Source organism: Peromyscus maniculatus, chromosome 3, assembly GCF_049852395.1.
Source record: "Peromyscus maniculatus bairdii isolate BWxNUB_F1_BW_parent chromosome 3, HU_Pman_BW_mat_3.1, whole genome shotgun sequence".
Classification (NCBI taxonomy): Eukaryota; Metazoa; Chordata; class Mammalia; order Rodentia; family Cricetidae; genus Peromyscus; species Peromyscus maniculatus.
The window spans coordinates 93,535,661-93,552,592 of record NC_134854.1 but is presented as its reverse complement, the minus strand read 5'-3'; the positions used below and the strand labels follow the sequence as shown (position 1 = coordinate 93,552,592).

General features: G+C 41.4%; 1 protein-coding gene across 3 annotated transcripts in view; it reads right to left on the bottom strand.

The window, feature by feature from the left end:
• The window catches only part of Chmp3 (charged multivesicular body protein 3), a 33,183-nt gene that overhangs the window by 8,588 nt on the left and 7,663 nt on the right, over positions 1 to 16,932 (bottom strand). For 2 of the 3 annotated variants that reach the window (XM_006991003.4, XM_042273446.2), the window contains exons 2-3: positions 15,266 to 15,326; positions 9,379 to 9,558 (exon numbers count right to left, since the gene is read on the bottom strand). In XM_006991003.4, the coding sequence (XP_006991065.1) occupies positions 9,379 to 9,558; positions 15,266 to 15,326 (241 nt within the window). The remainder of the gene's footprint in view (positions 1 to 9,378; positions 9,559 to 15,265; positions 15,327 to 16,932) is intronic. The other variant, XM_076566911.1, reaches the window with a different exon arrangement.

Below are 16,932 nucleotides of genomic sequence, written 5' to 3'. Positions count from 1 at the left end.
CAAGTGCCACAGAGTCAGGAAGAACTGCTTTTGAAATGTATTTTGCACAGCAGGGTAACTGTAGTCAATAATAACATGTATTTCAAAGTAACAGAGTGGGGCTGGAGGCACAAGCCAGTGGTAGAGGGGCGCTCAGCCTTGCACAGTCTGGGGTTCAGTCCTCAGCACTGTGACAATGTCAGACCCAGGCAAGCAAGAAGGTGAATACGCTAACTGACCTAGCAGATCAAAACCACAGTTCTTTCTTTCTTTTTTTCTTTTGGTTCTTTCGAGTCAGGGTTTCTCTGTGTAGTTTTGGTGGCTGTCCTGGCATCGCTCTGTAGACCAGGCTGGCCTGGAACTCAGAGATCCGCCTGGCTCTGCCTCCCGAGTGCTGGGATTAAAGGTGTGCGCAACCACTGCTCCAAAACCACATTTTATCCTGGAAATATTTATAATTATAGTCTATTAGTCAGAAAATAAATAAATGCATGCCAAGTATATGGGAAAGTATTTCCTTTGAGGTTCTGGACTCACACACATGTGCATGTATATATGTGTATAAAATAATGCTAGACTAAAACCAAACCCCTGCGGGGTAATTCAGATGGTGCTCTAAAAGGAGCTATGGGGAATACGGGGCTGTGGTCCCACAGGTATGTTTCTACCTTTCTGAAGGAATCCCAGAGACGATAAAGAGAACTTGTCTGACAAGTGGTGACACACTGTGATTACTCACAGCAAGTAGACAACAGCCACATCCATTTCAAAACCACACAGGAAATGGAGAAGCTGACTTCCCATGGGAGAACAACCCATGCCAGAAGGAGAAGCAGTGAGGAGAGAGCCACAGTCTTCCACTCACACGTCATCTTGCGGGGGCCAAGGACAACACGAGCCTGTACTACGCACATGCTGCCCACAGTGTCACCCAGACAGACAGTGACCCCACCCTCCTCTCCTGTAACAATGCAGGTTCTGAATACAGAGAAGGTGGGGCTGAAGCCCAAACACGGCATGAACATCTATTTCATAAACTGCTGCGGCGTTTTTAAATACTAAGCCCTTACTCTATGTCCTTAGGTATGGGCAGCTGTTCTCTAACCTTCGTTGGGAGGCGTGTTTAAGGCTCATCCACTGTAGCCTATGTCAGAGTTTTCTCCTCTTTAAGGATGACTATTATTTTGTATGTGCATGGTATATGTCCACAAGTATGTACGGATCTGCATAACCTGAACATGAAGAGGTCAGAAGACACTGGGTTTTCGCTTCTACTGCTACTCAGTTTATTTTTTGAGACAGGGTTTTTTCGTGAACATAAAGCTTGCTATTCTGGCTATTCTGGCTCCTGGGATCTGCCTGTCTCTTAACGCCCTCCACCCCATGCTGAGGTTACACGCGTGAGTAGCCATGCTCAGCTATTAATGGGTGCTAGGGATTCAAACTCACGTCCTCTTGTTTGCACAGCAGGTATTCTTACCCACTGAGCCAGCCCCCAGCCCCAGGGCTGACTACCATTTTAACGTGTAGGAAGCATCGTATTCTCTCTCCATCCACAATGGGCACTGCGCTGCTTCCACTCCGGCTAAACGAATGCCTAGGAACCTGATGGTCCACATACCTGTTTGAGCCTCTGCTTCCAGTTCTCGAGGACACACTAGAAGCAGAACTGCCAGATCGTATGGTAATTCTGCTCCTGCCCCACCTCTGAACCTCTTCCTTAACTCTTGCCCCCATCAAAACATGCTCATCATCTGTCTTCTTCGGCAAGCAGCTGCTGTCAGGAAGCTGTTGCTTGCCAAGTATCTAATCACGACAATATATTAATAGCTGACAAGGTTTAACATCACCCACCTGAGGTGGTAGTACAGCTACATTTTAACAGGAGAACATCTTAAGGAAAAAAAATCACTTCAGAGCAGTCCAAGGTTGGGGCTGGGATGCAGGACCCTGGGGCCAACACTGACAGACAGTGCTTGGGAGCTCTGGGTCTACTATTTTCTTGTTCCCCTCCTAGAATGGAGACTTCCCTTTGCTTCCTTCTTGGGTTCCATCCTGTTACCCCTCAGCTGTACTCAGTCTCCTAGCACACACCACTCCCCCACAACCACTGACGTCACAGAGCTAGCCCGAAGTCACGGAGCTAGCCTGGTCAGTCCCAAGTGGAACCTTCCTGTTCTCAGTGTCCTTCCTTAATGGCTCTGCAGTCTTGCAGGCCCCCACGCTCACATCACCTCCCCCAAGCCTGTTTAGTCTGCAGCAGGCCTTTTCACTCTGCATCTAGATTCACTCTTCATTCCATTCACTGACTCAGACTCTCATTCCAGCTCCTCTCAGGCCGCCAGGCCCCCATCTTCAGCTTCAGACTTCCCTGCACCTGCAGTCTGTACTCACAATAGCCCAGAGTTCTCCATACCCACAAAATGAAGGTAAAATCCCTCAAGCTAACTCTGAGAACTCTGACTCCAACCTTCCTTTCCAGCCCCACTCTCCAACTTTCTTCCTCCTTAGTGTACTCCTGTCAAACTGTCTCCTGAACACAGCCTGAATAGCTCAGCTGTCTTCATGCACTTAATCCTTCCACTCAGATGCCTCCCTCGAGCTCCCCAGAATATCCCACCTTTCAACCCCCAGCGCCCTTCATCGGAACTGTCACTACAGCATGCATCTCCAGGAGCTTGTCTTTAAAGGAACCAGTCTCTAAGAGCTCTAAAACCAATGCTCTGCACCTCACTGCCCCTTCTTCCCAGACACCTCTGCCTCCTGCTCAGAATCCCAACCTCCCAGGGCCTCCTATAGCGCTACAAACACCCTGTTCTCTCTGACCCCAGAGCCTTTACACATACAGTCGGTCCTCTCAGTTTGGAATAAGCTCCCCCCGCACCCTCCCAACCACCACCATACACATGCACTCAGCCTCATATTCTGCTTCAGACTTCATGAGGGCCTAAAAGACACCTCCTTGATTCTTACTTCCCCTTAACAGTCTTCTAGTGTCTATCAGTTTGCAATTATAAACATATATTGATTTGATCAAGTTTATTGTTTTCTTATACAATTTATTCAAATTAATCACTTCCTAGTCTATTCCTAAAATAATTGTGCTTGTACCATTTACAATTTTAATCCCAATACCAAAAAAAAAAAAAAAAAGAAAAAAGAGAGGTGACAAGAAAAGGAAAGGAGGGAATATAGGAGGAAAGGAAGGAAGGAAGAACAAATTTGCTTTTCAGTCTATCTGCTTGAAGAGACTGAATAGGGGCTCATGAAGCCTACACTTAACCAACCTGAGCCATCTCTCTCCCTCTGCCTCCCACTCCTCAACTACTTCTTCTCATTTATTTATGTCTTTGTTTATTTACTTATTTGAAACAGGGTCTCTCTATGTAGTGTTAGCTGACTTGGGACTCTATGAAACCAGGCTGGCCTCAAAGTCACAGGGATCTTCCTGCCTCTGCCTCCTGAGTGCTGGGATTAAAGGTGTTCACTACCAAGAATCTGAATATAATTATCTTCAAGATAAATATATATATATATGAGTTAAGCGGTGTTGGCGGTGTTGGCACATGTTTTAAATCCCAGCACTGGAGAGGCAGGGTTTGAAATCAACCTGGTCTATGGAGTGAGTTCCAGCATAGCCAGGGCTACACAGAGAAACCCTGTCTCGAAAAACAAAAAACAAAAAAAAAAAAAAAAAAAAATCCAACAAATGACTAAAATCACTTTCATAAAAAGACAGTGAAAAGGAAACACACACACAAGAACTAAAGGGTTCAAGTTCCCAAACAGAAATGATCACAAGAAATAGCTACCTAACTCTTCCCTTTAGAAAACCATGGGAGAACAGATGCACTAGGATCTGAGATTCCCAGAGAGAAAGCAGGGAACTAGGAGCGAACACAAGTAAATCAGACAAGAAATGCATTTTTTTTTTTTTTTTTTTTTTTTTTTTGGTTTTTTTTTTTTCGAGACAGGGTTTCTCTGCGTAGCTTTGCGCCTTTCCTGGAACTCACTTGGTAGCCCAGGCTGGCCTCGAACTCACAGAGATCCGCCTGCCTCTGCCTCCCAAGTGCTGGGATTAAAGGCGTGCGCCACCACCGCCCGGCGTTTTTTCTTTTTTTTTTTTTTTTTGGTTTTTTGAGGCAGGGTTTCTCTGTGTAGCTTTGCGCCTTTCCTGGAGCTCACTTGGTAGCCCAGGCTGGCCTCGAACTCACAGAGATCCGCCTGGCTCTGCCTCCCGAGTGCTGGGATTAAAGGCGTGCGCCACCAACGCCCGGCAAGAAACGCATTTTTAAGCTAATGACAGATACCTACTAATCTACCAGGCTACTTACTCTAGTTTTGCAGAGACTTAAAATCTACCATAATAAAGAACTGAAAAGAAAATAATTCACAAAGACTCAACACAGAATACTTACTAGAACAAACGAAGCTCTTTTGCCCTTAATGAAACCCCTCAGTTTGGAGCATCTTTTCTGATATACTGGCCCACTTAGACTCACTTACACAAACACAGACTCCATTTACCCTGAGAGTGCAGTGAGTGCTATATATATTGCCACAGGCTTTCTTTCTTTCTTTCTTTTTTTATTTTGGCTTTTTGTTTGTTTGTTTTTCGAGACAGAGTTTTTCTGTGCAGCTATGGCTATCCTGGATCTCACTCTGTAGACCAGGCTGGCCTTGAACTCACAGAGATCCCCCTGCCTCTGCCTCCCGGGTGCTGGGATTTAGGGTGTGTGCCACCGCCGCCTGGCCAGTCTTGCTTTCTTAGGATGGCATCCCCAGCATCCTCCTGTTGACTGAAAGCTACGTCAAGCTTGAATATGCCATAATTTATCGACTCAATCCCTCACTGAAGAAAGAAAAAAATGCTATCAATTCCCCTACTAGCAATGTCTTTTCATTGTTGGCTTTAAATAGCTACATTTTACTAATTGGATAAATTTTTCTTATATTTACAGATATGTACAGTTACCAAATGCAAAACAAATGAAACATCAAGAAAGTTTAAAATCAAACAAATTCACATAAAATTTCATGTGATGCTTCACTGAAACTATTATTTTATAGGTAGGTGATACTGTTGGAAAACTATGTGTCTGTACAAGGTCTTGCATGTTTGACAACACTTTTTCTCTATTAAGATTACTGAAAATTACTGCATTCAATGGAACTTACTTGGCAAGGACATTTATACAGTAGATTGGACTCCACTTTTTTTTTTTTTTTTTAAAGATTTATTTATTTATTATGTATACAGCATGTATGACTGCTGGCCAGAAGAGGGCACCAAATCTCATTACAGATGGTTGTGAGCCACCATGTGGTTGCTGGGAATTGAACTCAGGACTTCTGAAAGAACAGTCAGTGCTCTTAACCTCTGAGCCATCTCTCCAGCCCCTTGACTCCATTTTTTTTTAATTGTTATTATTTTGAAATAGGGTCTTACTATGTAGCCCTGGTTGTCCTGGAACTGCCTATATAGACCAAGTGGCCTCCAACTGCAACTGAGATGCACCTGCCCCTGCCTCTGAAGTGCAGGGATTAAAGGTGTGCACTATCATGTCTGGCTGGGACTTTGTTTTTCACATTACACTGCCATGATTAAATTTGGCACCAAGTCAAAATGCAAATAAGGAAGTCAAAAGTCTCATGAAAGTAAATGATTATAACATGATCTATAGACACATATGTCAAGTTTATAAAAAAAAATGAAAGATGACTTAAAATTCACAAAGAAAAGTCACAAGAAAAAGAATATATTATTTGACTCCTTTGGAAAATCTGCCAGAAGAAAAAGACTGGCCTTGCTGGCAGTGGTGGCGAATGCATTTGATCCCAGCACTTAGGAGGCAGAGGCAGGCAGATCTCTTTGTGTTCTAGTCCAGCCTAGTCTACATAGTGAGTTCTACGACAGCCAGAGCTACACTGTGAAACCCTGTCTTAAAATAAACAAAACAAAACAAACAAACAAAAAGAAAAGAAAAGAAAGAGAAGAAAATGGCTGGCCTTGAACTCACTGACTTGTTTCTACCTCCCAAGTACTGATTATAGGCATTGTACTAACATGTCCAACTAACAATTCTTATAAACAAATACTTTCATGCTTGAGATCATGTTTTGCTATGAAAGGAAGTATATATTTAAATTCTGATGTACCCAAAATGACTTTCAAAAAATTTGAATCAATTCATAAGTATATCGAAATGAGCAAATGTAAACTCCAAGTCATTTCTGTCGAATTCATCATGATCCACATGAGTCTACTTTAGGTGGCTATACCTTTTTAAAAAATATTTACTGGGGAGAGGGGCAGGCATGCCATACATAGTGTGTGTGTACACGCTTGAGGATAATTTGTAGGAGTCAGTTGTTTCCTCCACCATGCAGGTCCTGGGAATCAAACTTGGGTTGTTAGGTTTGGCAGCAAGCACCTTTGACAGAATGTGATTATCTCATTTCAAAGTACATTTGGGGCTAGGGATGTGGCTCAATTGGTATGGTGCTTGCTGAGGATGCACGAAACTCTGAGTTCGGTCTCCCAGCATCATAAAACCAGGCCCACAGACGTAGATTTTTGTGACCTTAGTACTTAAGAGGAAGTAGAGACAGGGAGAACAGAGGTACAAAGTCATCTTCTCCATAAGGAGTTCAAGGACAGCTTTGGCTACATGAGACCATGCAATGAAATAGCATAGTTTGAATTCTTAGCAGCTTTTTGCTTAATACAACTGCTTAGTCACTTTTTCTTTTGGCTTTGTGGGGAATACTTCTGAACTTGTTCAGAAACTTTAAATGTTTTATGCTTCATTTATCAAACTTTTCCTTTATAAGATTTTATATTTCACTCTGAAAAGATTTTTCCATTTCAGCTTCTTACATTTTAAACATGTGCTTTTGTGAATTTATTTTTTATCTTCAATGTTTGATCTACTCAGAAATTATTTTGGTAAAACATAAAGTATAGATTCCTAAAGCAGATTCAAATGTAGAATAAAATTTTCTGAGTCAAAATTTAAAGTAAAAAGTTTCATATGTTATTTCTGAGTATGAGAGTCTGTTAGCTGCCAAGTATTCGAGTTTCTAGGATGACAACACTTCATGTGCACAACAGGCAAAAATACACTTGAAAACCAGAAGCAAATGTACTGAACTGAAACAAAAGGAAGACAGTCAAGGAGGGTGAGGCGGGAAAATCAGGAGTTCCAGACCAGGCTAAGTATACAATAAGACTCTGTCTCAAAAACAACCACCACTAACAAGAATGACACATTCCAAATAAGCCTAGTGAGTTCTGACATAACCAGTCAAGGAAGAGACCAAGATTCCAAAGGTACTATTCACGACTGCAACCTTCAGTTAATACAGGAATAACACATTATTGCTGAGACTCTTACAAATGCCTACAAAACAAGCAGCCAATGTGTATGAGAAGTAATTACAATAAAAATAGGCAGTGAAGGTGCCTGAACCTGGATGAGTTATGCAAGCCTCACCTGGAAACAGAGTCAGTACAGACTATTTAGACCCAGACACCTGCTAGCTAAGGGATCTAAATTGAGATATCATGTAGTCAGCATGTGCTGAGGGGCTTCCTGAGATTCAAAGTTCTAAGATCAAAACTGGGAGGTGGGAGAAATGAAGGAAAAGAAAAGGGGGAAAGGAGATATGAAAACTAGTTGGAAAAATAAACTACTAACTATAGCTGGAGAGATGTTCAGTGGTTAAGAGCGTCTGCTGCTCTTGCAGAGGACAGGATCTCCGTTCCCATCACCTACATCAGTTGGCTGACAACCATCTGTAACTCCAGCTCCAGGGGCTCCAATGCCCTCTTCTGGCCTTTGCCAGCACCCACAAGCATGTGCGTAGACACAGACGTGAATACGCACAAATAAAAATAAAATAAAAGGGATAGAGATATGGCCCAGTGGTTAAGAGTACTCACTGGCTGCAATTCCAGAGGATCTGGGTTTGATTCTCAGAACATACATGGCAGCTAACAACTGTATAAGATTCCAGTTCCACTGGATCTGATGCCTTCTTCTGCAGTCACTGCACACACATGGTACACAGCCATGCATGCAGTCATATACATATAGGAAAGCTAAATAAATAAATCTTTTAAGAATATATAATAAAAGTCTCTAAAAGGTGAACTAATGAATAAAGGGTTCTGCTACTTGTTTAATATGAAAAACAATTACATACCGTAGAGCAACATTCACTAACACTGAACATGCTTGTGGGTGTGCTCTTCATAGATATTACATGACCAGACACTCTTTTCTAAGCTACAGATACACCCATCGGTTAGACAGACAGGTTTCTGGCTCTAATAGGAGGATACAACGTATATATTAAGAATAAGAGAATGCTGAGCATGTGGCGCACGCCTTCAAGTTCAGCACTCAGGAAGCAGAGGTAAATGGATCTATGTGAGTTCCAGGCCATCTAGGGCTGCATACTGAGACTCAAAAAATTTAAACAAACCAAAAAAGAACTGGAGATACAGCTCAGTCGTATATCACTTGCCTAGCCAGTACAAGGCTCTATGTTTAATTCCTAGCATTGTTTAAAAAAAAAATTAAAAATAACGAAACAAGTTAATTTCATTAGAAATGAATACTTAGAAGAGTTATAACAAAGCCAAGCTTGATGGCACACACCTTTAATCCCAGTACTTGGGATGCAGAGGCAGGAGGATCTCTGTGAGTTTGAGCAGCCTGGTCTACAAAGTAAGTTTCCGAAGAGCCAGGGCTGTTGGAAGAAAAGAGAATTATAAAGAAATTAAAGGCACTGTCATGATGTGTTGTTGAGAGAAGCTTTAGAAAAGGCTTAACTGTGTGCCTCATCTGAACTGAGACCTGTAGGACAAGGACCATCAAGAGATGGGGGCAGTATATACTTGCAGAGAGATCACCAAATGTAAAGGTTCTAAGACAAGAATAAGTTGGTCCAGTTCCAGGAACACAAAGAACAGTACAGACGGATGGAGAGAAGAAAGGAGACAAGGACAAGATAAGGTCAGAGCACACAGGACCTCCAAGATCAAACTGAGAGTCTGAATTTTAATCAAATGCAGTGAGAAGCCATGGTATCTTGAACAGAATACTCAAGAGCACATGTTCACTTTAAAAAGTGCATTCAAGTGTCGGGTGGAGTACAGACTGCAGCTGAACACATACATTCAATATATTCTAACTTCTAAACAAAGACGCCTGTGGAGAGTCTGTCATTATTTCAAAAACATTGGCAAAAAATCAATTATATTTTACGTTTGTACAGTACCCTCTTTAGCAAAAACCAGACTTGAGCCTATTCTTCCTATGCAAGGAAACCAGTGTTGGCAGTAACAATGACAGCAGCATTATTAGGGGATGTCAGGTACCTGGGCCTTACCAAGCTGGTTCTTCATCCCCATGAGCACAGAGTTCATGTGTGCTTTGGATGCATAGAGCTTGCTCACAGCCTTCCTTGACCTGATCATCTCCTTGGCCAGAACCACACAGACATCCTTTTGGCCCTTCTTGGCTGCATCTTTCACAGACCGTTTTACTTTCTCTTCTTCTCTTTGGATATCTAAATTTAGAATAGAACATCAAAAACCATGGGTAGGGGCTAGAGAGATGTTTCTGCAATTAAATACTTGCTTTTCAATCTTAAAAACAGAGTACAGACCCCAGGACCTACAGCAGGGAGCTCAGAATGCCTCTAACTTCAGCTCTAAGGAATCTGGCACCCTCTTTTGGAGTCTTCAGCCACCCACATACATGTATGCAAACACACACACACACACACACACACACACACACACACACACACACGGTGGGAGTGGAGGGTGGTGCAGGGGCAAATCAGGCTTGGTAGCACTCAAACTGTTTTTATTATAATCTAAATGTCTCTAAGTAAAAAATTATCACAGGATATAAATGAAATAAAAATAATGTATGGGTATTTATTATTTCCTGAAAGAAGACTAACATAATTTGACAATAAACAGTAGTATAATCCTATTTACCTGGAAAACTTTTTAAAAACCTTTTGTGAGCCTGCTCTAACATTGCTTGGTACCCATCTACACTAAGGAGCTTTAGAATGTACTGTACATGCATCCCAGAGCTAATTCTGACAATCAGTATGCAGCTTTCCTACAAGTATTGGAGTACAATCTCTGAGCAATAATTGTTATAAAAATCTATAATGAACACATTAGAGCACTGTATCAGCATCAACTAGAGTTTAGACAAGTCTGTATTATTATATGCTTTATAACGAGTAAAAACTTTTGGATTTTAAAAACTGTGGCAAAATACACGTAACACTATTTACCATCTTAACCATTCTCAATTGTACAATTAAATAATGCTCTGGTCATTCTTCAGTGACAGGGTCCTGAGAGAGGGGACCAGGAGATCAGAAGATAAAGATAGTAGAGAATATAATAAAGTTTGTGATCAGGACGTCTTGTACAAGCTATGTCTTAAGCCAAGCAAGTTTGAAGTACAGCAACTTATATACCACTTTAAGGGGGAAATAAAACAGCAGAAACTATCATACGGTGTTTAATTTGCAAGAAGCTAATTGTACTAATTAAACCATGTTACACAAAGGGAACATGGGATATCTCAAGAACATTACAGACAGAGCACACATGGCCTTGGGAATGGTAACAATAGCCCCTTGGGTGGAAAGACTTGGTTTCTGAGATCTGAAACCAAGCTCCCCCAAGGTCCTAGCCCCAAGCCACTACCAGCTCTGCCACTTCCTGGTTCTAGAGAAGCAGCTCTGTTCCTTCTCAATACACCAGGGCCTCAGGAAAAAGCTCCCAAGGCCCTGGCCCCAGGCTATGATTGGTTCGGCCACACATGGTCCTGGCTTTGAGAAGGGGCTGTGTTCTTTTTCCATACTATCAGGGCCTCTGGGAAAGCCTGAGCCCATCAGTCCAGCTCTCAACAAAATAGTATAAGCACATTCACATGGCTGTATAACCATCAGTACCTTCCATTCTCAGAACACATATCCGTTAACCAGAAACCACACTCTCCTCTCTTCCTAGTCCTGGCAAGCAGCATTCTACCATCTCATAAGGTGATTATTTTTAGCTACCTTGTGAATGTGGAATAGAGCAACATTAGTACTTTTCTGATTTTACTTAGCATATATTCTCTTTTTATCCACAATATAGCATGTAACTATTTTCTGTTATGTAACACGCTTATTTTTTTTTTTTTAAATCTTATAAAAACTTCAGCTAGTATGACTAATTCTGTCGGAGATATTTATTTACAAATATCTCTTCAAGATCTGGCCTTCAGTTGTTTGTGTATATACTCAAAAGAAGAATTGTTGGGCCATATGGTAATTCTTTTTTGGGGGGAAATGGGGGTGGGCACAGGGTCTCTATGTAGCCCCTGACAATCTACCCTGAACTCTATGTAGACTGGCCTCAAACTCCTGTACATCCCAAATGCTTGGATTAAAGGTACCACCATGTCAGACCTGATAATCCTATTTTTAATTTCCTCGGGAGCTACTCTATATTTTCCAAAGTGGTTGCACTGTTTTATTTTCCTATTAACGGCACATCAGAATTCTAATTTCACCAAACCTTTCCAACACTTGCTGTTTTCTGGTTTGGTTTTGTTTTTGTATAAGTTACCTATTAGGTATGCAGTGGTACATATCTCATTATGGTTGCCTTACAGTTTCTTTTTTGTTTTTGTTTTTTGAGACAGGGTTTCTCTGTGTAGTTTTGGTGCCTGTGCTAGATCTCGCTCTGTAGACCAGGCTGGTCTCGAACTCAGAGATCCACTTGCCTCTGCCTCCCAAGTGCGGGGATTAAAGGCATGCGCCACCACTGCTCAGCACCTTACAAGAATATATATATTCTTCCTTGGAGAAATGTCTCTTCAAGGACTTTCCCTGTTTCTGAACTTTAGAAATTCTCTGTATACTTTAGGAGATATATGATTTACAAATATTTTCTCCCATTGTACGAGGTACTTATTTTTATTTTTGGTGTTGCTGTATGACACAGGGCCTCTCTACACAGCCCTGGCTGTTCTGGAACTCACTACATAGACACAGGTCACAGTAGCTCTGTTGGTTTGGTTTTTTTGTAGCAGAGTTTGGATAGTTTGTGTTATTATCTTCAATTTCTTTGATCTTCCTTTTTATAGTGTCTAATCTGCTGTTGTGTCAATTTAGTGAAGTTTTCCTTTATCTTAAGAGTTACATTTTCTTTTCTGCATCTTCTATTTAGGTCATTTTGCTTATGGCTTTGTTTTAAATTCTTCAGTATATATCCTATCCTTTCTTGCTTAATCGCCTTTTTGTCTATTTTTATTGTCTACTTTATTTATTTTACCCATGTGGGTCATTTTTCTACTTCCCTGTAGTGGCCTTTTCACTGGATTCTTGTCACAGAGAATGAATGCCTCATTGTTCTTCAAAGAGCATTAAGTTTTATTTTGACTGGCAGCTAAGTCACTTGCAGATCAACTTCAAGCCCTGCTCATAAGTTTTCCCATATGGTGCACTTATGTTTACCTTAATACTAAACGTGGCCCTTCTCCAGTCGATACTGAGTATCCCAGATTTTCATAAGGTCTCTTTACTGCCTTTGCTCTCAACCCTTTGTTAGCTGTGGGAATTGCTCAGCTTCAAACTTCCTGGTAGTTGTTCTGTTCCCATTAATCATTCTTTGTCCAGCCTCTGCAAATATCACTCTAAATAAGCACAGATCAGTGTTCAGCCACACACTCAGATCCCAAGGAGCTATCTGGAGTTCTTTCCCTGGTTATATTCCTTTACTCTAAATAGTCTGCACCACATATTTTAGCCTCGCTCACCCCGATCTCCAAGTCTTCAGGACAGCAAGACTACCATCCTCTTTCTGGAATCCCTCTCATACGCCCCATTGAAGAAAGTATCTCTGGACAGAAAGACAGGACTCTGAGGGTTCTCTTTCTGTTTCTCTTCTCAACAGACAGTCATCTGTCCGGGTGGAAAGCGGTTGGTTCATAGCTGCCTTGTTCAAACTTTCACTGACTACTGAAGTAGAAGTGTAAGACTAACATGGATCACCACAGCTGAACAGAATTGTCATCTCTAATTCATTTTTTTTTTTTTTTTTGAGACAGGGTTTCTCTGTGTAGCTTTGCGCCTTTCCTGGGACTCACTCGGTAGCCCAGGCTGGCCTCGAACTCACAGAGATCTGCCTGGCTCTGCCTCCCGAGTGCTGGGATTAAAGGCGTGCGCCAGCACCGCCCGGCCTCTAATTCATTTTTAAAGCTGTGATACTGTAATACTGGGACACTTCCCTGGTTTTAATCATTTCTATTCATGAAGGCGTTTTAAAAAATCCTTAAAGGAAGAAGAGGATAATAGAACCCCTATGATATAAGAGTAGAGGCAAGGGAATATTAAGAAAGGATAGAGCAGGAGGGGGAGGGAGTAGAGTGCAGGGGATTAGCCAAAACTAAGGCTATAAAGACCCTTAGGGAAACCCACTACTACCCAGGGCTGAGGCAGGCCTCTGATCCCAGCACTTGGAAGGCAGAGACAGGCGATCTGTGAGTTTGAGGCCAGCCAGGGTTATACAGAGAAACCCTGTCTTAAAAAACAACAACAACAACAAAAAATTTTAAGGCGTTTAAATGTATATAGCAGGCATGGATGAATAATACTTCTCCCAGAAGACATGGATTAATTAGTAAATAAAATTTTCAGTACCAGGCTTACTTGTGGTAACTGGAAAACCCCAGAAGCACTAAAAACAACACAGGCTAACTTTTGGCTGCCTGCCAGAACTAGATGGTAAGCTCTTAATGTTGACGCATGACATATTCTGGTTACAAGACACAGAGGAATCAGGCTGGAATTGACCCGAAAACTTCTTCCCTACTGGCTAACTTCAAGTGCTAGAAAGTGCTATGCAGGCATTGTGGGGCAAAGGAAGCCCTCAATGTCATTATCTAGCAGCAAACCCTGCATACTACATTACTGACCTGCCAGGCCAGAGATAGTCACTACTTTGACAATGCATGAAGGATACTGGGGTAACCAGCAGCTTTTGGGTTGGACTTGACATCTGATCCACAGGAGAAATTCTTATCTAGTACTTTAAACCTGGTCAAAGGTCAATGACTTAGGATGTCTAGGCCCTACAGTGCAACCTCCTACAGACAGCTTGCTAAATGATCATGTTGACAGATTAGTGCTGCCCTCTACCTTGGCCTTATAACTTGGGACTCAAAACTAGTGAAAGTGCTGAGAATAAATGACTTTGAGTGTTCAGCCCTAAATGGGACAGCTATATCAACATCCCATCCAAAGCTCAGGGAACATCTCAGAAGGGATGGGAAGAATGTAAGCATGTGGAGGAGTACTGTAAAATGTTGTCTTCTGGACTTGACATGGCCATAGCACGCATAAACTCACTACAGCTGTGGATGCCTACACAGACCTACACAAGGTCAAGCCAACAAAGTCAGTCAGCATTCCAAAAGACAGTGCTAACTGGACTCCATGGATTACAATGGGTGTGGAAGTGTAGTTATGAATATGAAGCGGGGAAAGATGACATGGACTGTCTGAGGGGGATGGGAGGGGGGTCTGAGGGTGGGTATAATCAATACTCACTGCTTATATGTATGAAATTGTCAAAATATATAAAACTTAAAAAAACCTTAATTTAAGCATTATCATTTTTTGGCCATTCATCTTAATTTCAAATGGTACTAAAAAAAGTAACTTTTATTTAAAAATGTATTGTTCCCAATTTAAAGTATGTTGAAATAGGCAGAGCAGACTAATGAAATTGCATTGTCGTCTTATGCCTAATTTATTTAATTAAAACTCATAAAAACTTGTGTTTACAAACACCAAGAGCTTTCTTTGGCTCTTACAATATAGTCTATTCCAATCATTACCCTTTCTATACTAAATATAGAATTAGGAAATAAAATAATGAGAATACACAGAATCAGTATGGGAATAAACTCTGTCTTATAATGTACACAGAAGCTTACTTTTATGTGCTGAAATGAAAAGCAGCATTAGAATATAAAAAGGAGCCGGGCGTTGGTGGCGCACGCCTTTAATCCCAGCACTCGGGAGGCAGAGCCAGGCGGATCTCTGTGAGTTCGAGGCCAGCCTGGGCTACCAAGTGAGCTCCAGGAAAGGCGCAAAGCTACACAGAGAAACCCTGTCTCGAAAAACAAAAAAAACAAAAAAAAAAAAAAAAAAAAAGAATATAAAAAGGAAACATAAAGTAGCAACTTACCTCTTATTTGCCTGTCAACAACTCTCATTTCCTTCCTGATCTTCAATGACCATTCATTGACCTGGAGAAAATTTGAGATAGGCAATTATCAGAGAAGCAAACACTCTGAGCAAATTTTGCACATTTTTAGGAATTCTACATTGAGTTTAAATACAATTTTTTTTTTGGTTTTCCATTTTGAAGAAGACCTTCAGGTCCATTTTGGTTTGGGAGACCACCTCTTTTTTTTTTTTTTTTTTTTTTGGTTTTTCGAGACAGGGTTTCTCTGTGTAGCTTTGCGCCTTTCCTGGAACTTGCTTTAGAGACCAGGCTGGCCTCAAACTCGCAGAGATCCACCTGCCTCTGCCTCCCAAGTGCTGGGATTAAAGGCGTGCGCCACCACCGCCTGGCAAGAAACTTTTTTTTTTTTTGGAGCTGAGGTCTGAACTAGGGGGACCACCTCTTATTAACAGTACACAGACACTGGAAACTTGTTCAAAGGCTGGCAGGGAGGAAGGACACTTTACAGACGACTGCGGTACACAAGGGTTTTTCACAAGGTGCATAGGCAAAGACAGTCTTAGGACAGCTCAAGATTTTCATCTTTTACACATAATTATTTTATAAACTACTCTACCTGTGTACTGAGAACTCATCTTTTTTTTTAATTTATTTTTATTTTATATGCATTCATGTTTTGCCATGGGTGTTGGGTCCCCTGAAACTGGAGTTACAGACAGTTGTGAGCTGCCATGTGGGTGCTGGTCCTCTGGAAGAGCAGTCAGCTCAGTGCTCTTAACCACTGAGCTGTCTCTCTAGCCCCGAGAACTCATCTTTTTATGTGTTGTTTTTCTTCCTATCAGGTTGTAACCTCTGAGGCATTAAATGTGGCCAACTGGAGATAGTAGTGTACGTAACTCTAATAACTAGCACATTCTCATGAAAGTGAACTGTTTTCCAATTCTTCAATTTTTTTCAAAAATACTGAGGAAAAATCTGAGGCGTCAGTTTATGGATCATTAAGTTATTTTAATTATTAAAAAAGTAAGTTCTATTAAACTGTTGTGTGCTTTTGGGCACATATACTCAGAGAATTGAGTGACACTGTTCCTTCAATGCCTTTCCATTATGAGCCACTTACTCAAAGAGTTTTCAGTACTTAAGTCTAATAAAAAAAATTCTATATTAATTCTAGAGGAATAGAACACTGAACCATTTGTTACATGCATCCACAGATACATGAATTAAACTGCACTAGAAGATGTATTTCCATTAAACTTCAAGCTTAACATTTAATAATTACTTACCAAAATCTGCAAAATATCTACAACAGCAATGACGCCATTAAAAGAACAATGTCAGCACTTTAGAGCCAGGCATGACCATGAGTGCTTACAACCCAATGCTGGGACCGAGACCAGTGGCCCCGGAGTTCACTGGCCAAGCCAGGCATGACCATGAGTGCTTACAACCCAATGCTGGGACCGAGACCAGTGGCCCCGGAGTTCACTGGCCAAGCCAACCTAGCCAAAATGCTGGGCTTCAGGTTTAATGAGCTTTTAGGTTTAGTCTCCAGGCAGAAAAGTGACAAAACAAGACACTTGACACTCTCTTCTGCAATATGCACCGGAGTGGCATCTACATACTACACACACACACTAAAAACATAAATAAAACTGTAAGCTTAA